General features: G+C 40.1%; 1 protein-coding gene across 2 annotated transcripts in view; it reads left to right on the forward strand.

Annotated features, from left to right (window-relative positions):
• SLC67A1 (solute carrier family 67 member 1) overlaps nucleotides 1–23,903 on the forward strand; it is a 74,868-nt gene that overhangs the window by 4,421 nt on the left and 46,544 nt on the right. For both annotated transcript variants that reach the window (XM_087716877.1, XM_087716881.1), the window contains exons 3-4: nucleotides 20–165; nucleotides 310–442. In XM_087716877.1, the coding sequence (XP_087573003.1) occupies nucleotides 20–165; nucleotides 310–442 (279 nt within the window). The remainder of the gene's footprint in view (nucleotides 1–19; nucleotides 166–309; nucleotides 443–23,903) is intronic.

Below are 23,903 nucleotides of genomic sequence, written 5' to 3' on the forward strand. Positions count from 1 at the left end.
TACATCATTCTTCTTCCAGGTTCGCTGACCGGTTTGGTACCAGAACTGCCTTGACTCTTTCATATTTGGCTGGATCCCTGTGCTTCTTGCTCCTCTCTGTATCCATCAGTGTCCCCTTGCTCTTTCTTTCCAGAGTTCCAGGCATCTTCATTCATGGATTACCAGGTAACGTTACAAAATATACAAATCCAGGACTCAGTTGTCTCTAGTTGCCTTGGCTATCAATTGAGCATGAAGCACTTCAGATGTGAACATGGAAAGATGCTTCATAGTTCAACCGAAGCTTGCAATTTTCCACTGTCTTCACAGGTGCACAGATGGTTATAACAGATTTGACATCTCCTGCCAAACGTGCGGATGCTTTAGGAAAGCTTGGGCTTTGTTTTGGAATAGGAGTAATTCTTGGATCTTCCCTGGGCGGTATCTTAACCACAAAGTTTGGGTGAGTAGTCTAATGGCTATACGAGTAGTTGTGCTTGGAGTCTAGTCATATTTCAGCTATGAAGTTGGATCATTCTTGACCTATTAAGAAATGCCTTATTCTGTGCCAAGATACAAGTAAATAATGTGAAACTGTGGAAAAAATATAAAGGAAAAGACTGCTCTGTGTTGTGAAGGAAAAAAGTTCTGCTTAGTAACCCACCTACCCCCTAAAAATTGTTGCACTTTTAATTTTTCTTTTTCTTCTCTTTAACTGTGTTGGATTCTCAGAGACTGCCTTGGCAAGTCTCTGCAGTTTTCTTGGCAAAATTTTTCAGAAGTGGCTTGCTATTGCCGCTTTCTAGGACTGAGAGAAAATGACTGGCCTAGGGTCACCTAGCTGGCTTTGTCATAACCCCACAGGCTCCCAATTTCTAGCTTTTTGACTTAACCACTACACCAAACTGGGTCTCTGTAATTTTAATCCCCTGTCCATTTTCTGGAAAAGAAAATGATTCTGAAATGAAGACCAGTTCTAGATCCTAGACAGAAAAAAATCTAATTGATGAAATGTGGAATTCTTGCATTTTCCCTGTGGATTTGTGGATGTGTTTACTCTTTCACCCTACAATAATTTCTCCAGTGGCTTGTAGCTTTTCTAGTTTCAAATACTTTGGTGGAGTGAAAAAAAATGAGGGAATTCCTTCAACATTCTTTTCTTCAAATCAAACACTATTAAAGTGACAGAGAAGCATCTAACATACAGCAGAATAAAAACAGCCACAATGGCACTCTCTATCATTTCCAAAATACAGATAGTCCTTGAATTACAACGACAAATGGGACCAGAATTCCCCTTTCTCAGCAAGGTAGTTGATAAATGAATCAAACTTGATTTTATGACTTTTTTGTCATGGTTGTTAAGTTGATTGGAGGAACAGAGTGGAAAATGTCCATCATAGATTTCAAATAGAGTTAAGTTTAGATTAACAAAATAGAGAAGCTGCGTAGGATTTTATCAATAAAGGAGAATATTTGTAGCTCAGGGTTGAAATGAGTTGAATTGGAATGAACTAACTAGTTTGAGTAATGATACATCTGCAAGAAAACAATCAAGTTCAGAGAGCACCGAAGACCCCTTCATAGGACTTCATCTCTATTATTTTTTGCTGTCTATCCAACTGGAGAAGTCCTCTTCCTTTTGAGCTCAACTAAGGGAAAGCACCTAACCAACCTTGTCTGATTTTGAAAAAGCTATGTAGGATCAACATTGAATGATAATCGGATGGAAGATAACCAAGAAATACTGTAAACAGAACTGAAAAGTCAAGAATACATCTTGACGGAGCGCTTTAGCAAACCAATTCTGCTTATTGCCAAAAATGGAACATTGATGTGTCCATGAAATCAACAACTAGGATATATTTTTTTCTTCACCTTTTTATTAGCTCCCAGTAAGGAGAGCAATTCTTAGTAGAATAAGAGAACCGCAGGTCCCAGGACCTATTCTTCGGGGAGGATTAGAAATATGATAAGAGATTAATCCCAGCAGACTTTAAAATGACAAAGTAATGTTGAACTGCTCAAGCCTTTTGTGTGTTAGGCCATGTGATCAGTGAATTTAAACAAATATCCTACTTCTGGCAGCTTAGTTTGGAAATTGCTGCATAGCAATTTCTAGTTTAGAAGAAGGTTAAGAAGTCAAAGTCCATGCTGAATGTTAAGTCTCCTCCCACCCTGTCCAACAAGGGCTATATTTACTCTCCACTCTTGTTCTTTTCCCCTCTTTCTGCTACTAAATATGTTATTGTCTATGGTGGTTTTGTGCAACATATGTGGATTTAGAATGCAGATTAATCTTCTGATTAGGTGACCACGTATTTTTTGCTAGAGGAAAATCTGCTATGTTTTGAGTCAGAGAAGCTATATTTAGCCAGTTGAAAAAAAATTGATTTTATCTTATTGCAAATCTGCAAACCAGAAATTCTACTTTTGAAATGGCCTAAAATTGGCACATCATGTAGCAATCATAGAAGAAGGCCCGTAGAGTACAGGCTGTGAATCATTCAAACTGCCTGAAGCATAAATTCTAATTCATTTTATAGAGAAAGGGGTGCTACTGTATTTTGAGAAATACAGATCGTTCTCGATAGTCTTCTAAATAAAAGCTAAATCTCCAATAATAATGCACACATTTGACCACTAGGTGGCACAGTTTTCCTTTTTTGTTTTTGTCCATTGACAGTACTTACATTCTGCCTTTAATTTGAGCTGTTCCATTCCTTAATTTGTGCCCTAAGGAGAATGGAAAATATAGCAGAACTATATCTCATCCCCATAACGTGGGTGGATCCTAACAGGAAGTATCAGGGAGTACAGGAAGACCTAACAACTCAATTCTGCATTTTGGCAAGAAAATTGCTTAGAAGTTTCCGTGAGGTCATCAGGAGTTGAACTCTTCTCTTTCTCTTTCTGACAATGGGAAAATTGGGTTGCGAATTGTCTGTTGGCATTTTATTTGTTGGCATTGGCTTGCAAGGATATCTTGTTTAGAATAAAACACGCTGAAGAAACATCTTTAGATCCTAGCGAGTGGGCTTTGTGTGTTTGGGTTTCTAAATCTGCTTGAAAGGGTCAAAGCAAGTTAAAGTCAGCTATTGCCTTCTAGTAGTTGAAATGGTTTTATGGAGGTTACATAACCCTTGATGTTTACAGCAATTGATCAAACCATAAAGTGATTTTTGATAAGTCTTTCTCAGGGTATTTACTTCAGAGTGAGTTAAAGTCAGCAACATTATCCAAAAATGGAAACATAAGATCTTCATCTTAAGCTCAAAATCTTGTATTAAGATTTAAAAGTTTAAAATTAACTTTCCTAGTGACTTTTTCATATTTTCCTCACGGAATTAACTTGTGTACTTTTGATCGTGGTCATTGAACAGCCTAAATTAATTTACATGTGTCTTGAACCTATAGATTTCATGATTTAACAGGGAATTGACAGCTGTCTATGGCAAATCAGAGCCTCAATGCCCCATTGAAAATATAAATCACTCTTCATCTTAAATTACAAATCCTTTTTTAATCCAGTATATTTAAAGGGCACAGGCTAGGGGAAAAAATGTTGTGATGAATCACTTCTAAGCCTTGCTAAACTCCACAGTTTGAACCCTGCATGTTATCACTCTTCTCTATTCCTTCCAGTCCAATATATCACTCCTTCTAAAGCATTGATTAATATAGGTTTCCACATTTGCTTCATTTTGTAGAAGGATTTATGAAATCTTTTATTTAGCATACCTAGAAGCATAACCAAGATGAAATCCTATATTTAGCTTTAGCATTTAGTTTTACCAGTCCTTATCTGTTTTTCCAGAATTTCATCAATTTGGTTTGAGAAAAAAAATATGTAGCTGGATAACAGTATGGAAAAAAATGGATTTAGTCAGATTGCCTTTTGGAGTGTTATTTTTTGATATACACTAGGTGGTGCTAATGTGCTGAACAAAAGTTAAAGGAAGTGGGGGTTATTTTATATAAGAAGCTTCTGGCAAAGGTTACTTTGTTCAATTGGCATTACACTCCTCCATAAGAAATCATCATTCTGCCCTCTTTCTCCTAATTTGCATTTTCGTGATGAGGGTCAGCAAGAACACTCAGGATTGATTTGTTTTGATTACATGGTTCATAACTTTTTATCATGCCAAAACAAAACAACTTGCAATGGGGCTTGGGAAAATATATATTAAATGGCTTGGTTGTTTATTAGTTCTTTCTCATTAAATGTCATCTTAAAATATAGAAATGGAAGTGTGAGGGATACTGATTTCTGGATGTACATCAGATTTATTTGCTACTTGGAAAGGAAGATTTGCTGCTTCAAATTATTTTAGCAAAATAGGTTTCCATCCAAGGTCTCTGGTTACATAACAGGATTTCCACTTTCTTGCTGATCCCTTGAATAATAGAAATAAATTTTCCTATTAGCTTTTGGCAAAGCATGCTATACACACATATGGAAGAAGTATGAATACAATGAGTATTGTAAATTATAACTGAGTTCCAAAGCTACCCTTTTTTTGATGCATAACTATATTGAATCATATACACGAATGAATTAGAAGTAAAGCTCACAATATCTAATTAGACTATTCCAATTTGTATGTACTAATTCAGGATTCTTCCTCATAAGGAAACAGATGTTCTTCCAGATGTTGCTGCATTGTTTCAGCAGCTCTAGCCAGCATGGATGAAAGAGGGTGATGATTTAGTTCAATGCTCTCTGGAGAATCACTGGACATTTTCACTCAGTGGAACTGAAAAGCTACCTACTCATCCTTAAACCATCAGAAAACAAAACTTGGGGTCCTTGCTACAATTCCTATCTATTTTTGTAGCTTCTATAATGGCTTGCCACAAAAAATATTTGTGTCCTGATTTGGGATGGCTTCAATGCTATTCTTTTTCACATCCCTAATTATCAAAACCACCGATTTTTCTCAATAGTGCTATGATTGGCAGATGGTTTTGACAGATGTTTGACAAGCCTATTAAATAGCTGACTTTTGGAGTGGAAGCTTCCTGGTCAAGTGGGAATTGTTCTCTGGTTTTTCAAGGCCCTTAGCCCATCCTTCAATTATTTATCAGCGTCTTTGTGGCGGAGAGTTTAGCGTTCTTTTGAAAAGAAGTTAAACTCACACTCAAAACAAGGTAACAAACATCTCGTGGAAGGCTCTTCCAAGCCTTTTCAAAACAGTCAGTTCTCCCATTTATCATGTAGCTGCTTAAATTTGGTTTGGCGTAACAAAGAGAAGGACTTGTGGTGATGTCTAAGGTTTGAGGAGATATCACAGAGAAGAGGGAGTCAACCTATTCTCCAAAGCATCTGAGTGTAAGACAAGAAGTAGTAGATGGGATTTTTTCAAGGAGAAAACCAACCTAGAACTAAGGAAAAAATTTCCTGACAGTAAGAACAGTTAATCAATGGAACAGCTTACTTCCAGAAATTGTGGGTGCTCCATCACTGGAGGTTTTAAAGAAGAAATTGGATAACCATTTGTCTGACATGATAGAGTCAGACCCCATACTTGAGTAGACTGTTAGTCTACAAGATCTCCAAATTCCCTTCCAACTCTGTTATACTATATTCTGTAATGTTATTCCTGCCAATGGAAGGAGATTAAGACAAGTTCTCCATTTAAAACATCTGGTAACCTTAATTATGTCAGAATCAGCTTTTATTTCTGTTCCTCATTAACAGACAAAGATTGACCAATATAATTCCTTATATCTTTCTAGCTGCAAATGCATAGCTAGATTACACAAATTATGGCGTTGGTTAAAAGTATAATTCATGGTTTCTCACCAAGAATTATAAACTGGAGAAGATGCTGAGAATTTCATTTAAAAACCCACCTCTTGGTCAGCTTTTTAACAGCCACAGGGAACTGCCGGTACTATAGCAGCCAATACCTCTGCCCCACTCTTCTCCTTCCAGAATTGGGCCAGAGAGTTTCACCTGCATCCCAGGAAAGTGTGCATGCAGTAGAAGTCAAAGATAACAAATAAATGGCTGGATTTTTATTTTTGGCATGGTTGAGAAATTTTGGCATAACATTGTGGGAAGCCCCCCTCCCCACACCTAGAAGAATGAAATATTTTGAGGGATATTAAAAAGGCAAGATATTATATTTGGGTAAATGAGAAATGGAGAAACATGGTTTTTTTAGAGGCAGGAAGCACCCAGTCTTTCTATATAGCCTGCTCCTCCCAGCAGATATTTGGTGCCCATTAAGAAAGACTGGGCCATCCTATCTACAATACAAAAGACCTTCAGCTCCAGGGTGATGGGATTAAGAACAGGACACCAGCCTTCAGGACATAATAGGATTAACCCACTACCATTCAGTAGAAGACATAGAGCTCACTACATTGCACAATCTCCTGAGGGAATTTCAGACAATGCACAACCCCCCTAGCAGCATCTCTGAAATGCTATAAAAATCCATGTACTTGTGGGAAGTTATCATCTACCCCTCTCCCAGAAAAATGAAATATCCTAGGAAATATTGAAAAGGCAGAATATTTCTCTGGCTATGAAAAGAAAGAAACATGTTTTAAAAGACAGAATAGTTGCCTGTAGCTTCCTGCCCATCCCCACTGTTAATGGGCCATTAAGACGGCCAAGCTAGTCCACTTTACATAATAAAGACTTCACCAGCAGCTACAGGAAGGCATCAGGAGCCGAGATGGCGCAGTGGTTAAATGCAGCACTGCAGGCTACTTCAGCTGACTGCAGTTCTGCAGTTCGGCTGTTCAAATCTCACCGGCTCAGGGTTGACTCAGCCTTCCATCCTTCCGAGGTGGGTAAAATGAGGACCCGGATTGTTGTTGGGGGCAATAAGCTGACTCTGTAAACTGCTTAGAGAGGGCTGAAAGCCCTATGAAGCGGTATATAAGTCTAATTGCTAAAAAAAATAATGATAATATTGGAACTTTACTCAACTGGCCACATGGCATCTGAGAACTCAACCAAATCTGGATTCAAAATACAGCCTAAAGAGTTGTCCCTGCATGGCCCCATGGGAGTATGACAACCAATCAGAATACATTTCTTACACAGGAAACAGAGAGGTGGGATTGAACAGGTTATAAAAAGCCTAGCAAGCCCCTTCCTCAGCCCTTCACTTCTTCTCCACCCAACATTGAAGCATGTGATCTACCTTTTCTGTTCAGGACCTCAAACCATGTGGCCCTGTACAACAATAAACCATCTTTCCAAGCAGCCTCCATGTCTCCAGTGTCTTTTTCCCCACTTGGAGCCAAACCCAGAAGGACATTTCTTTCATCATACTGACCAAACCAGTTGGTCAGCTGGCCAGAACCACTCTGCTTCATCATTAAACCATCTTTCCAATCAGCCTCCGTGCTTCCAGTGGCTTTCTCCTGGCTTGGAATTGAACTGGATAGATATTTCTTCCAACAGTTATCTTCCCCATTAGTCTTAAAATTAGTTCTTTTTGGTGTGTATGTGGGGGGGGGTGGGGTGACTTTCATATCAGCCCAACTTTCTGTGACTTCAACTGTGACTTAAGGATGGGCTGAGACTCAGGTTACAACATTATGGGGATATACAGTACAGGGATTTTGGCCATGGCAAAAGGCAAGTGAAGAAAAGTTCTGCTGGTTCCCTACTGTTGCTATTAAAGAAATGAGCTCAATTTGGACTTCCTGCATACTTTGTCTTCTATGGGAAGGTCTTTAATGACCTTCCTTCTTCAGCACTCTGCAAGCCCTTGAAGCATGAGTGAGTTATTGTGTCAGCAGTGGAAGAGAGAGCAGATCCATGATGCAAAGAATGCAGGAATGGAGTGGGGCTGGGGGATGAATTCAGGAAAGCACACTCAACCCACTGGGGTGCCTGCTAAAGTCATCACTGACCAATCTTCCCTTGCTAACACTTTCCAGAAGTCTCATGTATATTTAGAGTTGCATGATTTCCCAAAAAGGCCCACCACCTTCCTGCTATTTAATACAAAAAATGGATTCATGTTGTATTTATTTTTATCCCCCCCCCCCACTTTGTTTGTTATGATGCCATCCAGAAAGAATTTAACCAGAGAGTTCTCTCCACTTTGCACTTTCTTCTTCGTGGTTTCATGATATGTGCAGCTCAAACATTTGTGCCTAGGGAGGGGGGGAAAAATCCCATATTTTTGCTTTGCTCTTTAGGCAATAACCTGGACTGTATTTTCAGAGATTGTTAGTGACTCTTCAAATGGCAGCTGACAGGATCCCTGTTCATAGACTCATCCTTCTAGGATCTGAATCGCTCTAAGGAGGTTGGTTCACGAGACAATAACCTAATCCGATGGAGGATGAGGGAAACTGAGAATTCAATGCTAAAACTTACATATTGTGGCAAAGAAAAACAATCCTATCCAATCTTTAGTGGCTTAATAACTATTGAATTAACTAATCATTGTGGTGTATTCCATAAAATGTGACAAAAGAGCTATGGTGGAGCAGTGGTTAGAAAGCAGTACCATAAGCTAATTCTGCCGACTGGCAGCAGTTCAATCCTGACAAACTCAAGATTGACTCAGTCTTCTCTCCTTCTGTTAAAGTCTGATAAAAGGAGGACTCAGCTTGTTGGTGGCAACATGCTGACTCTGTAAACCACTTAGAGAGGGCTATAAAGCACTATGAAGCAATATATAATTTTAAGTGCTATTGTGATTGCTACTGCTACACATGGCACAAAGGCTGATCAATGCAGCCTTACTGCCATGTGTTAAAAGGCATGAAATGTAATGCAAGAAGTAGGGGAGGATATCTGGGTTGAATGCTTCATAGAATTACATAATCACCTCTTCTGTTGTGGGTCAAGTGTACCTTCATGGTTGGGACAGAGTTGGTAGAATTTAGCTTTACTGTAGCTGTTTTGAACCCTGATATCATGGGATAATTTTCTTCAAAAAACAAAAAACAAGTATATGACTCATAAATGACTTTTGACTTTATTTCAAAAGCTCCCCACAGAGCATCAGTCCAGACTCCCTGGGAGCCAACTGGTCAATGGGCCATCAAGAGAAAGGGGGAAATGGGATCTGTTGAAAGAGAGACAATGAACTAGGAGGATCACAGAGTAAAAGAGAGCCCCCTTTTTTGGCACTGGGTTCTGTCCAATATTGGCAATCATTGTGATCACCCAGGAGATTGCCCACAAAGGAATTTAGTTCTCAACATCAACAAAAAACAGGTTTCCCTGTTTTGGTGTATGTTGCACTCAGGTAACCAGAGTAGACTAGGATCCTAGTTTTAGATATATTTGGGAGTCTGTAATGATTGAAACCTAATTGCATTTGATTTAAAAAAAAACGAATTAAAAAAGGTAAAACTCCATCGTACCCATAATCCCAGCACAGTGGGAAAGATATGATAATTAACAGCAGGTGAATCAAAAAAAGGTTAGGAAATGCATACCTGGAAAATACATTGTACCTTGCAGGGAAATGGAAATTTATATATGACAAGGAAGGGGAAAGATGAAAGGGAAGGGAAGTAGAGAGATGAAGGGAGTGAGGGAAATGGAGTAGAGCGGGGCGGGGCGGAGCGGAGTGGGAGCGGGGCAGAGGAGTGGAGGAGAGAAAAGTCGAGGGAAGAGGAAAAGGAAAGAGAAGGAAGAAGAGGGTAGGAGAGTGGGGAGAGGAGAAAAGGAAATGGATGAGGGAAGAGGAGTAGGAGAGAGGAGAGGGAAGTGGAGAAGAGGAGAGATTATAAATATATGATTAAGAGAATATTGGTTATAATCAGGGTGTATAAAACTATGTATACTCAAAAAGGACTAGATACAGCCAGTACACTACTGCTGCAAAACTGGAAATGTGACGTATTATAAAGAAAAATATAAAATACAAATATTTATTCTAAAAAAACAAAAAGAAAGTTAGGGTTTCTAGGGTTTCAGTTTGTTCCCTGAACCTATACCTGTCTTTAATTGTTTGTCAGTTGGTTTTGGATATATATATATATCCAAACAATTATGTCTTTTCATAAATGGAAATTGGGCTGGGAACCTTTTGTTGTTGACAACTTGGTTCTCTGAGTAACTGAACATTCTGTGTCTTCACACCAGACCAGGCAATCGAGATCAGAGCATTACCCCTACAAGGAACATACAATACAGGCTCTCAATCAAGCAATGGGATGACATAGTTCTTTGCTTGAAGAAGTCAGCTTTATAACCATGCCTCTTTCCAGTAAGAGAGCTCTTGCAGCTCTGAGGAAATTCCATGGAATTTCTCGCATTTCCACCCAATTGGCGCAATGGAAAGTCAGTGGGCGTTTAAAGGGGTAAATGCTGGGTCATAGATGAACAGGGTAAAGGTCCCAAGGCCTCTGTTTCTAGACAATTTCCCCATTCTGGCTTGAGAACTCCTTTTTTTTCTTCTTCTTTTTTGTACTATAGCAGAAATGCTGGCATTTCTCAGTCAAGAATCATTATGCTGATTGGCCAGGCAATTTACACTGGTGAAGCCAGAATACAAAAAGATCCTTTGTTCTTGATGACAAGGCATTCTAGAGGATGGGGTTTTCATGACTGCAGGCTAGATTATCCATAAGATCTACCGGAATTTTGCAGGCTGTTGGCTGCATGTTCAGGATTTCAACCTTTCTTGTATAATTAAATCCTAAACGCTACCAGATACTGCCTCTCAGAGTCTGGTAGCACTTAGGATGACATTCCCACCCCTCGCTTACAAAGAATGTCAGCAAATCTGGGTTGATTTGTTCAATGATCCACCAGTTTGTTTACCTGGCTGGCCACAATATTCTCAAGAGTTTTCTCCAACATCCAAGTCCAAAGATGTCAATACTCTGCAGGATCCAATCTAGGTCGGTCACCAAGACCAGAGATTTAGTCTTCGGAGCTTTTGGATTTGTGCTGGAGCCGATCCTCAGGAAAATTCTCTCTCACCAGAATGTGCTCTTCCTCTCCTGCTTTTTTAAAGTCCAATTTTCACTTCTATAGAGTGTCACAGTAATATCATGGCTTGTGTGATTATGATCTTTGTAGGTGTAATCACATCATAGCATTTGAATTTATTTTCCAAGGACTTCACTGCTGCTCTACCAAGTGCTAGTCTGCAGTGTATTCCTTGACAGCTTTTTCCTTTACTGCTGGTGGTTGAGCCTAAAAGGCAGATGTTGTCCACCATTGTGATATCTTCATTGCCAATTCTGATTGTTCTACCTGTCGTCATTAGGTTGGTCTTCTTTATACTTAACTAGCTGATAACCTGACGTTGCCCGGGCATTTATTTATAGGGGCAAAATGTCTGGACCAAAGTAATTTCTAATGTTGGATTTTCCCCCTTACCAGAGGTAGCCTCCTTGTGGGGTACTGTGAAGCCATTACAATGGAAACTCCACTGCACTGTACAGTAGAAGCCATCTTAAGGCACAACAGGCTTTATCTTAACAGAACACACACCCTGTGTGCATTAGGAGTGTCTTACCCCCATAGTATTTTTTTTTCCAGACAGTAAGTCATCTGCGTACCAAGTTTGGTTGAAATTGCTCAATATATTCCATAGTTATGCTGGTACATACACACACAGAACCATTGATAGATAGGTAGGTAGGTAGGTAGGTAGGTAGGTAAGCAGGCAGGCAGGCAGGCAGGCAGGCAGGCAGGCAGGCAGGCAGGCAGATTTTAGTCCCATTTTTCACTGTGCTCTTTACTGCTTTAGGGCTTGCAGATCCTTTGCATATTCAGCTATCAGAGTAGTGTCATCAAGGTATCACAAGTGATTGATATTCCTTTCTCCAATTTTAAAACTATACACATCTTCTTCCAATCTAGCTTGTGTGTGTGTGTGTGTTTGTGTGTGTGAGTGTGTTCAACATATAGATTGAATGAATAAGGGGACAGTATACAGTCTAGTCACAATTCCCTGGCACCAATCTGTTTCACCAAGTTCTGTCCATATTGTGGTTTCTTGACTATACGTTTCTCATGAAGACAATGAGATCTTCTGGGATTATTTTTCTGACGACTTTCCACAGCTTGACATGATCAACACAATGAAAGGCTTTTCTGTAATTGATGAAATGTCAGCCCTTAGGAAATCAACACTCCAAGGCAGGGTTCCTCAAAGTATAGATTTATTAGGCATGTCATACTGACATTTATTTTTACATTATCTGGCTTTCTAATTATTCAACATGCATCAGTAGTAGTGTCTCATGTTCCTCAACCTTTCTAAAGCCAGTTTGAACATCTTTTTCCATCCAGAACTTTAATCTGTGTTGGATGATTCTAAGCATTATTTTACTAGTGCAGAATGTGAAATTAAGGATGTTGTACAATTGTTTGGAGACTGTTAAATGTCCTTTTTTGGTATTTGAATGAAGGTTGACCTCATCCAATCAATTGGCCACTGTGTTGTTAGAACCTTGACTGATTCTTCTTCTGTTGCTCACCTTATTTTAGAGGATACTCCATTAGTTCCTAATGACCAGAGTGCTGGACTAACTTCATTTTCTAGTACTAGAGGCTCTTGAAAGTAAGGAATATCTTGAGGTGCCTTGGATGCTAAAATCTCTAGTGCATAGTGTTTCAGTGTAGTCCTTCCATCTTCCTTTGTTCTCAGTTATTATCTGTCCTTCAGCATCCTTTAGCATACCATTTGAAGGTTAGCACGTCTTTCTGAGTTCAGAGATCTCTTGAAAGACTTCCTTGTTTTCCATGACAGTTTCCATCTTCAATATCTTTACAAATGTCCCTTCTAACAGTTCTCTGAAAACTTTTTGTTAATAAATATTTTCCTGAGATTTTTCTTTCTTTCTTGGTTTTGGCTTCTCATCTGGGCAATTTTCCATGGTTTGCTTTGATATCCACTTTGCTTTCTTCTCTTCACTTTTGGTAGTTTCTTCTCACATTCATCCATAACAATTTTTAAAGTTCGTTCCACAATTCCTCTGGTTCTCTTTGAAAATGGTGGATATATGTTCAAGTCAGGATCATATTGTGGGAACTAACTGGCTTTTTTCCTTAGTTTAATTTGAAGCTTGTACATGAGCAGTTGCTTCTATTTGCAGCATCTGGCCATGTTTTTGATGTTATAATTGAGTTCCTCCATTTAACAACATAGTCTATTTGATTTCTATATACTCCCGTCTGGTGATGTTCATGTATAGAGGTGTCATTTTGGTTGTTTGAGGACAGTATTAGCTGTGAAGCTGCTTGAGCCGAAGTGGCGCAGTGGTTAAATGCAGCACTGCAGGCTACTTCAGCTGACTGCAGTTCTGCAGTTCGGCTGTTCAAATCTCACCAGCTCAGGGTTGACTCAGCCTTCCATCCTTCCAAGGTGGGTAAAATGAGGACCCGGATTGTTGTTGGGGGCAATATGCTGACTCTGTAAACCGCTCAGAGAGGGCTGAAAGCCCTATGAAGCGGTATATAAGTCCTATTGCTATTGCTATTGCTATTGCTATACCATTGCATGGGTTAACACTGATAAGACTGTCTCCCACTTAACTTCAGTTTCCTAAGCCATAAAATTCAACTACATTGTTTTTTTTCCCCCATGCTTCCAGTTTTGGGATGTCAGTCCCCAATCATATTCTTGCACGTTTTGTTGATTTCAAATTGGAGTTGATCGGAGAAGTAATCAACCTCCTCTTTCATAAATGTGAATAAGTGTCACACTAAATGATGGACCACAAAGTCTAATCAATATTATTCATCATTGACTGCATAGTGGCTAAATACTGTTCTTAACTATACCCATCCTAATTACAAAAGTAACACTGTTTCTTCTTTGCTTTTCATGTCCAGCATAATAAATAGTGTAATTTGACTGAAAGTGTCCCATCCAGGTCCATCTCCATCTTGCTGAAGCCCAATATATCAATTTCTAGTTGTTTCACTTCATCTTTTGCTGTATTCATGCTTCCTACCTTCCATGTTCCTACTGTGATTCTACCTTTTGCAGCTTTGGATTGGCTTTTCCTGTATAGCAACATCAGCAATTAGATGCGCCAAAGGTTTTAATTTTGCACACTATTAGTATTCCAAAAGATCCTCAGCTCTGTTTTACTACGTCGAGTGCCATCTAACCCGAAGAGCTCACCATCTGGCATTATATTGTCTATCATTTTGTATCTACTATCCATGTGGTTTTCTTGGTTAAAAATACAGGAGTGGGTTGCCTTCTCATATACACAATAGCAATTGATGGCCTTGCTTTTGTCCCCAAAGTGATCATCTGCCCCTGGCATCCTCATATGTTGCTGCTACCTGGTCTAATGCCTTCTTACTTTAACTGGGCAGCTGAGATGGCCTTCACACCTTGGATACATTGGAGTATATTCCAAATCCCTCCCAGAAACAACAACAACAACACCATGATGAGGCAGCACAGGAGAACTTGGGAGGGGGGGTGCAATTACAACATAGCACAGCGGTCCCCAACCTTTCTGACTTGGCAGCCTGGGGAGGGGAGAGGGGATGTTTCTGTGTGAGTGGCAGGCACATGCGGGCAAGCGCTCACACCTCCATTTGTGCGAGCGGTGGGCGCCCATGTCTGGTGCTCGTGTGAATGAAGTTTCTCATGCAAGCACTTGCATGAGGGGAACTTTGCGCACATGATCCCCACCTCTTCCCTCGCCCTGCTCTGAATGGGCCACAGTCCGGGGGAAGGGCACCCATGATATAGAGCAGGGGTAGTCAACCTTTTTATACCTACCGCCCACTTTTGTATCTCTGTTAGTAGTAAAATTTTCTAACCGCCCACCGGTTCCATATTAATGGTGATTTATAAAGTAGGGAAGTAACTTTACTTTATAAAATTTATAAAGCAGAGTTACAGCAAACCCCTACAGACCACCATGAAAGCTGAAACGCCCACTAGTGGGCGGTAGGGACCAGGTTGACTACCACTGACATAGAGCATAAATAAAAATACATGTGGCAAATCTCAATCACCTCACCTTTATCTCATTCCATTCTGCTTCATTCCATTCTGCTATTTTCCTATTAGCCATTGTTATTCTTTAATCACATTTTTTTTAATAGAACTACCAGGTATTTGTGATCCAAATGTTAAATATACCTGGTTTCCATAGCTCGGTTCAGGTTTTAATTTCACCACTATTATCTTATGTGAAGGTCACAACAATTATCATACCAGCCTTTAGTATGAGCATGATAAAGGAATGTGGGATATTTGAATGCTGAATGTTTCCTTTGCTGATGATGCCCCAACATGGTGATGAATAGTGGCTCATACTCACAAGATTCACGTTGAAACTTGCTTTTACCTGAGATGTGACATATTACAAACGGAGGGGGGAAATAATGCGTGATAGTAATGTGAGGTGTATTATGCCTGCTTGGAAGGTAATGTGAGGTGTATTGTTCCCACTTTTTGAGTCAGACTCTGGCTGGGGCATTACGTTGGAGAAACAGAGGCAGTTCCTGCTTTTCCTCATTTGGCTCTTTGCTTGGCTAAAGGTGAAGGCAGTCAGTCAAAAGTTTCTTCTCGAAACTTCTTAGAAACGTCTTAGATCTCAAGGACATTTGAACCATTTTGTTTTACCATCATACATGTATAAAACCTGTATTAGTCAGAATGTTTATTTGCGTGAACAATTGTACAGCTAACAGACGCCAAAGAATATCATGGAAGAAACTCAACAATGACCTATTTGCAGCTCACTCCCCAATCATTTCTACCTACTCCTAGTATAGGGTTCAACAGAAAGGGCCTGCTCTAGATCCCATCTAAACTTGCGCTCTTGAATGAAGTTTCCAGTAACATCTGGATGGCCCCCACCTTGCTGGTGTTTTGAAGGACATTGATACACTGGCTTGTCATCCAGGCCTTTGCCAAGAGAGGCCTTTTTTTGATTGTGTGTATCTTTTTAGTTGGGTCTCTTTGAGCACAAGCCCTACAGACTTGCACAAAATCGGCATTAGTGAATAGCTAAATCCATTTGTCCGAATTGCCAAAGCTTACCCTCTTCTCAAGCCCTGGCCCTTCTCACCTTAAGGAGTATCACTATGTGACATCAAGTCAGTGTTGACTCTTAGTGACCACATAGATCTTCTCCATTGATTTGGAGTCGTATTGATTCAAATTCCCCATGAACTGATTTAAAGAAACAAATCCAAGGTCTATCAAGATACAACTGGTTGCCATGTAGCTGGACAACCAGTGTGAAGCCACAGTATGAGGCAACGATGAGTCAGAGAGTACTTTTCCAAAAAAGCAGCTGAGACAATAAGAGACTCTTCAGCGGAGTCAGCCTGAGGACATCCGTCATTAGATGAATACAATATTTTTGGCAAGCATTGGAAACTCTTTCCCAAAGCAGTAGAGAGCAGCTCAGAGTTTCCATCCCCCACTTTGCTGAAAATGAAAGACTAATTTCATTTTCATTTGAAAGAATGCGGACTTAATTAAAGGAATAGAAAGCCTATCAGTTACACTTGACCAAAACAGGAGACCATTTCCAAATTTTATCCATAACAGCTCAGCTCCTCAGTCTTAAGGGTCCATTCCTTTCGAATATGTACGACAAACAAAAATAGTTTAAGAAGTTTAAAAAAAAACTTTGCTGATTTAAAACAGATGGTTGGGTATTTCTTTTTTCCCCAGCAGCCAGCAAGTTGAAGTCCACATATCTTCAAATTGCTGAGGTAGAGAAACATTGCCTTAGAAGAAAGATCTATGTAGTTCCAAAAGCTAATCACATGCAAGTAATCCTTGACCTGAAACAGGTTCTTTAACAATGACTTTAACAAGTATCCAAAATTAATACAGGTCCAGAACAGGTGCTTTACAACCCATAAAGTACTTCTGGCTATTGTAAAATGTCATGCCAATTCCTCCAACATTGTGGTTTCATTTCAGGTATTTGACACAGGCTCACCTTTATGACTGGTGGCAGCATCCCACAGTCAGTTTACAGCAAAAAAAAAAAAGCTGGTTCAGAAGAATAGATTTGCATTTATGATTGCAGCATTTGCTTAACAGAGCTGTATTCATTTAATGGCTGCAGTAATTCATTGTCTTTTAACGACCCCAGAATCCCTTGCCCAGTGGAGTCTGGGCAACTGAATGGAGCTGAGTGTTTACTGGCCAGATGCCCTTCCTGCCACCATTGCGGAGTTATATTCAACAGATATAATCTCAACGTGCCCAGAGAGAGAAATTTCTGCCTCTACCTAGGATCAAACTCACAGCCTCCTGATTATGCGGCGAGAGCTTCACCTCTAGGCCATCGCACCATTCTGCAGTAATTCACATGATGACCCCCACAAAATAAGCTGTAAAATCGGGTCTGGTCATGGGGGTGCCTCAACCTATCTAACTGACTATATCAATTTACAACCAGAAATTTAATCGCAACTGCAGTCAAAAGCCAGAGACTACCTGTATACATTAATTAAGAGCCATTAAAAAAATAACCAGAGGCTTTTCTCCACGTTGCACTTTCTTTTTCATGCTTTTCGTCAGCAGGTACCGTACTACTATTCAGAGATGTGTGCAGTTCACACATTTGTGCCTAGGGAGGGGGGGAGGAAATCCCATATTTTTGCTTTGCTCTTTAGGCAATAACTTGAACTGTGTTTTCAGAGATTGGAAGTGACTCTTCAAATGGTAGCTGACGGGATCTCTGTTCATTGGCCATTCCTCCAAACTTTAGTAGCTTAGTAACTAATGAATCATGATTTATTCCATAAAATGTGGCAAAAGAGCCATGGTGGAGCAGTGGTTAGAAAGACGCAGTGGCGGTGATAGCAGCGGCAGCAGCCCTGGCCCTGCAAGGAGAACTGGCCCAGGTCATGGTGAGGACTGGGAGGTGTGCAAGCATGGGGGAAGAGGTGCTCACACAATTCCACCCCTCCGACCAGGCAGAGTGCCACTCACCGACTCAGCGGTATCCTGAAGGCGTAAAGCCTCACAAGCACCAGTCCCTCCCCCACTCGTGTGGCTTAGTGCCTTCAGGATACCGCTGAATTGGTAAATGGGGCTCTGCCCAGCCGGAGGGGGCAGTTGTCCACTGGGCTTATTTTCAGGGGAGGGTGTATATTTTTCCCCACCCAAAAATCCAGCATGACCTTATTTTCAGGACATGTTATATTTTCAGGGAAACACGGTAATATAGTACACAAGATGTTCATGTTACCATACACTACTGCTCCCTATCTCCAGTGGTGGGTTTCAAAAAATTTTGGAACCTCTTCTGTAGGTGTGGCCTGCTTTCCGGGTCCACTGGTGGAACCTCTTCTAATTGCTTCAGTAGATTTGACGAACCGGTTCTACCGAATAGGTGCGAACTGGTAGGAACCCACCTCTGCCTATCTCCAACAATTCTCAATAAAAAGTTAAAGTTGGAATGAGTGATCTGCAGTAGTTGGGTAAGCACAAAATGTCTTAAAAATTCAGTGAAAGGTTGAAATTAAAAGTGAATGGAGAAGATATCAAAATAATAAGCCAGCATGCTGAAAATTTTGTGACCCTACAAACATCTAATTTGGCTTAGAGTTTTCGGGCTGCAAAATTAGGTACTCTCTCCTAGGACTTGAAAGGAAAGAACAATTGCATTTGGAACAGGGGACATTTTCATGTTATGATTAGTGACGTAGAAGCCAGTTCCTGTCACCATTGATCCTTGGGGGTGTGGGGTGCAGAGGACATTTCTGTGATATAATATCCTGTCCCACAAATAAGGCAAAGCTAGCCAAGTCATGTCCAGCCAGTTTCCTTTCTGCAATCAGTCCAAGCTGGGCACAGCGTCACAGCAATTATATCTTCATTCCTTTCCATCTGAGATAACATTCAGTCAATGGAAGCCTTATGCCCACAGCAACTGCATCTGAAATGGTTCCAAAAGATAAAGAAGGTGGTTTTGTTTTTTTTAGAAAAGCCAGCTGTTCATTGCTAGTGTGAGTTTTGCAAGTCATATGAGGTGGCTATTTGGGATTTATCTGATGAAAGGTGTACTTAATTATGAGCTATATTTATGCTGCCTTCCCCCGGCCCTTAATAAGTGACCTTACCAGGAGTAAATTGGGATCTCCGGCTAAGGCTCCTGATTGCGGATGTCATGGAAAAGCTGCAAATTGCTAGTTAGTTTTTATTTAATGCTGTTGTAGAAGTCACTGCTAGTGTAAATTAAACCAGCCCATATCTCTTGACATGGAAGAGGCAAGGTACGCTGTTCCTTTTTGGACCTCTGTCAGCTAAGGAACCTGAGCTTGCCCTTCATGAGCCCGATCAGATTCAAACTCACTTCCAAACAAGTTTTAGACCACAACTTTCAATAATATCCTTTGCGATCAGTTTAGAATCCAAGCAGTACACGTTGGATTACAGGTTTCCTTTTGATTTATTTGGTGCAGTGAGGTGCAGCCAAATAGAAAACAATTATGAATTCAATAGCATTATTTCTTATGCACACTAATGTAAAATTTCAGGGGAGTGCAGAGAAGAGCAACAAAGTTGATTCAGGGAATTGCACACTGTTAAGGAACTGGGTACGTCTAGTCCCGTGATGGTGAACCTATGGCACACAGATGGCACATGGAGCCATATTTGGCGGCATGCCAGCTGTCAGCTCCAGCGTGCATGCGTGCACCAGCCAGCTAATTTTTCGCCCTTACGGAAAGTCAGGGGAGGCTGTTTTCACCCTTCCCACGTTTTAGGAAAGCCTCCGGAGGCTAGGGTGAGTGAAAAACAGCCCCAACAGGCCAACTGGAAATTTGGGAACGAACTTCCGGTTGGGCCATTGGGGCTGTTTTTCACCCTCCTCAGGCTTCAGGAAAGCCTCTGGAGGCTGGGGAGGGCAAAAAACAGCCCCAATGGCCCAACCGGAAGTTTGGAAATGATCAGTTTCCGGCTTCCAGATGTCCTCCAGGAGGCTAGGGGAGGCATGTTTGCCCTCCCCAGCTTCAGGAAAGCCTCCAGAGCCTGGAAAGGGGTCGTGCATGCATGCGTTCGGGGTGTGGATGTCACGCGTGCATGCACAAGTGTGAGGGGAGATTGATTGGGCACGCATGAAGGTGCGATAGTGTGCATGTGCGCACAATTTTGGCACGCCATGAGAAAAAGGTTCGCCATCATGATAGCGGTCTGCCACTATCTAATAGGCTGCCACAGAGAAGAGCGGGGTCAACCTATTCTCCAAAGCACCTGAAGACAGGACAAAAAGTAATGGATGGAGACTACTCAAGGAGAGAAGGAGCTTAGAGCTAAGAAGAAATTTCCTGATAATTAATCAGTGGAATAGCTTGCCTTCAGAAGTTGTGGGAGCTCCATCACGGGAGGTTTTTGAAAAGGGATTGGACAGCCATTTGTCTCACATGGTAGGGTCTCCTGTTTGAACAGAGGGTTTGACTAGAAGACCTCCAAGGTTCCTTCCAACTCTGTTATTCTTTGCCTGTAAGCAAAGCTGTAACCATCTGGTGGCCTGTAGAACATATTGCCTGGCTGATAAACATTCATTTCTGAAGGTTTCCCCCATGCCACCACATTGAGGAAGGATTTGTTTTTTTCCACAGAATAAATTCTCTGCCTTTTGGCAGCAGGAACTAATATGCATATAGATCAAAGAGCTGCCAGAGAGAGAATAATCCAGAATGAGGCAGAGATGTGAAAAGCTTTCTTCTGTGTCCTCCCATGAGGCTGACATTTGCATCACTAAGCAATGACATAAGGGATACTGCAAACAAACCCTCTTTATATTCTGGAAACTCTTAAGATGTTTCTTCTTCATCTGGACAAGAATCAGCAGCTGGTGAAGGGAAATTTGAATGCATTAATTTGCTCTAATTCCTGAAAGCACAAATAGCAATAGCATATAAAAAGACACATTAAGATTAATCATGGCTAATTTGTAGAGATTTTAATTTTGTTTTGAAGTATACTTAAGAAAAGAAAATTCACAGCAGTATGCCAATAGCACTACAATTATATTGCCTTTACTTTAAAAGTAAAATTACTGAAAATTACCGAAGTTATTTCAGTAGCTTGCAAAACGACACCAGAACAACAAATATACATAAAAATTTAAACACATTTCAAATATTAACTAAAACACAACATTTAGGGAAAAAGATAAAATTGTGTTAAGGAAATTGAAATAAAAAAGGGGGAATTAAAGAATTAAAAAGTTACATTAAAAAGAGCATTGATATGTTTGTGCAAATAAACCTATCAATTCATATAATGTATAACATGAAATGTAAATATATTGCTCATGTTTATTAAAAATATGCATACAGGCAGTCCTCAAGCAGTGGTGCAGCTTTCCTTGATCCAATATAATAATCGAATGTAGAATTACCATTTTATAGGGAAAAATGAAAAAAAAAACCATACTTTGCATTGCAATTATTTTCATATAGCAATATTTCCACCAAGAAAGCTTCTAAATTATCTTTAGAGAAAGATTGTACACTTGTCAACTCAAAAGTTACAAATGATGAGCATTATAAGAGCCACTTTATCAAATGACGATCAGTAACAACAACTATTTTTTATAATAAAATGTTCTTCAGGCCATCACTTCTTTTAAACTCTGCCACTTATGGGACCCACCTAGGAAGCATCCCTGTTCAGTGGCCATCATTCCTGAGTCTTGGAACAATATCTCCACCCCAATGTACAATAGGTCCCAATCTGCTCATTTTTTTAAAAAAAAGTTAAGACTTGCCATTTATTTACATCCAGAAGAGTGGAGTTTCATTTTGGTTGTGCTTGGTCACCATTCTGCATTTTATCTAGTAGGTATGCTTTTAATGTTCTATAGTTCTTTTGGTTTATAGTTTTTTTTTTATTGTATGCTGTCCATGGTCACAATGTTTGAGTTGGCCAGCCCTATAAAATCCATTAAATAGATGAATCAATAAAACTACACCAGGCATCTCCAGAAATACCATAAAGAGGTTTAGGAATACAGATCATATTTCTGTAGGTCAATAATATTCCAACAGTGCAAGACTGAATGCCCAGTAAGATGTGTCTGTAGCAGTGGTAGGTTTTAAATTTTTTAGGAACCTCTTCTGTAGGTGTGGCCTGCTATGCGGAAATGGCTTGCCAGTCATGTGACCAGGTGGAAGTGGCTTGCCAGCCATGTGACTGGGTGGGCATGGCCAACTTGTAAAATGTGGTGAAACTCACTTAACAACGCTCTTGCTTAGCAACCAAAATGTTCGCTCAGGAACTCTGGCATTGAAGTGTGTAAGTCTTAAAGCTGTCAAGTGAAAAGACCCTTGCACCCCTAACACTTTAGAAAAAAAACCCAGGGGTGTTCAAACTTGACACCTTTAAGACTGGACTTCAACTCTCAGAATGCTTATTCTCACTCTTCATCTTGATGATGTGCGGACAGGCGGGGGGGGAGGGAGCTGGAACCAGTTCTAAACGGCACTGTAGATTTGTGGAACCTGTTCTATAGAAGAGGTTAGAACTAGCAGGAACCCACCCCTGGTCTATAGCTAACCTGCATGTATCATTCAAGTATGGGGAAAAGACTGAAAAGAAAAAAGCAATAGGGATTTTGTGGGAATGATTGGAATAATGAAGGAAAAAAGACCAGTGACTAGAATAAGGCTCTTGGAGCGTATGGGATGCTAAACAGAGTGCCAACTTGGATACTGACAAACGCAAGCAAAAGTAAATGCAGGAAATAATAGTCAGTGTGTTTTTAAATACACCCACTTTTGAAATACATATTATAATTCTCACATATTTTCAGATGTTTCTTTGAAGTTGAATACAATAAAAAGTATGTTCTATGAAATCAGTTATATGTTTCTTCAAAATGAAAAAATGCAAATAACTGAATTACTAAACTCAGTAGTGATCACAAAATGGATACAATAGCCACATCGGAATCAGAATTTTTTAAAGATCACCTCCAAGAAACAAAACCAAATAATCCTCTTTCTCCCGCCACTTCCCACGCCATCCCCTCTGGGTGCTACAGAATGAACAGTTGTAGTATTCAAAACAATTTTTACAATGTAAACATTTTTGGGCCAACTGTCGTAGATTTTTTCAGCTTTTGCAAAATAGAAAATGGTTGGTACGTGCCTGTTTAAAAATATTTCCGCTTACATCAGTCTGACTTGATTCAGTTCTTTACGTATCACATCCAGCTTTGTACACAAATGCTCATGATTCAGACTCTATGGTTTATCTTTGGAGAGGACCTCAGAGACCTTCTATGTCTGTGTTACAAGCCTGGATTCCCCTCATGGGATCTGTGATCAAGATGACATTTAGCAGATAGCATCCCTAAACACAGGATAATACTCTGGTGGATAATTAGCAAACTTTATGGGAAGCAGAGTAAAATGTTTTCCTAACTAATCCCTGTTTACATAATGAAGAAATAATACAGAGCAAGAGAGAAACACATCACCCTCAACTTCAGAAAAGTAAGATCTGTTTCATTTTCTCTTCCTCAATTTTTCTGAAAATCCACAATTTTTCTCTTGAAATAGAAATGGTCACTTGTGTCAATGCTCTTCTCACTTTGGGGAGGATATCAGAAAAGATGGAATAACGAGGAGGGATACATATGTTCGTCTATAAACAAAGTTACACAGTTATATTAGAAGTAAACATTGATTGACAATTAATTAATTTGTTATCATCCTGAACTCAGAGGCAGTTTTTGCTGTCACACTTAGCGGTATATCTAGCTTTGATAAGCAGACTTAGGGGTTTTAGGGGAAAACAAATTAGATTTTGCAAATGTGAGGTCTTGCCATTTAAGTTCTAAATCTGGCCCAAATCTCTCTGGGATTGAAGTTATTCACACAGGATAATCCTCCAGGGTATAATTAGCAAATCATCCTCCCCCTTCTCTTCTAATAGTTGCAAATAACTCTTTTTGATTCTGGTCAGGAAATGCTAATGATATAAGCAGCGGTTCCCAACATTTTTGGTTCCAGGGAA

Source organism: Thamnophis sirtalis, unplaced genomic scaffold (genome assembly GCF_051295495.1).
Source record: "Thamnophis sirtalis isolate CommonGarterSnake01/CBP01778 unplaced genomic scaffold, rThaSir2_p1.2 scaffold_1, whole genome shotgun sequence".
In the NCBI taxonomy this organism is placed as follows: Eukaryota; Metazoa; Chordata; class Lepidosauria; order Squamata; family Natricidae; genus Thamnophis; species Thamnophis sirtalis.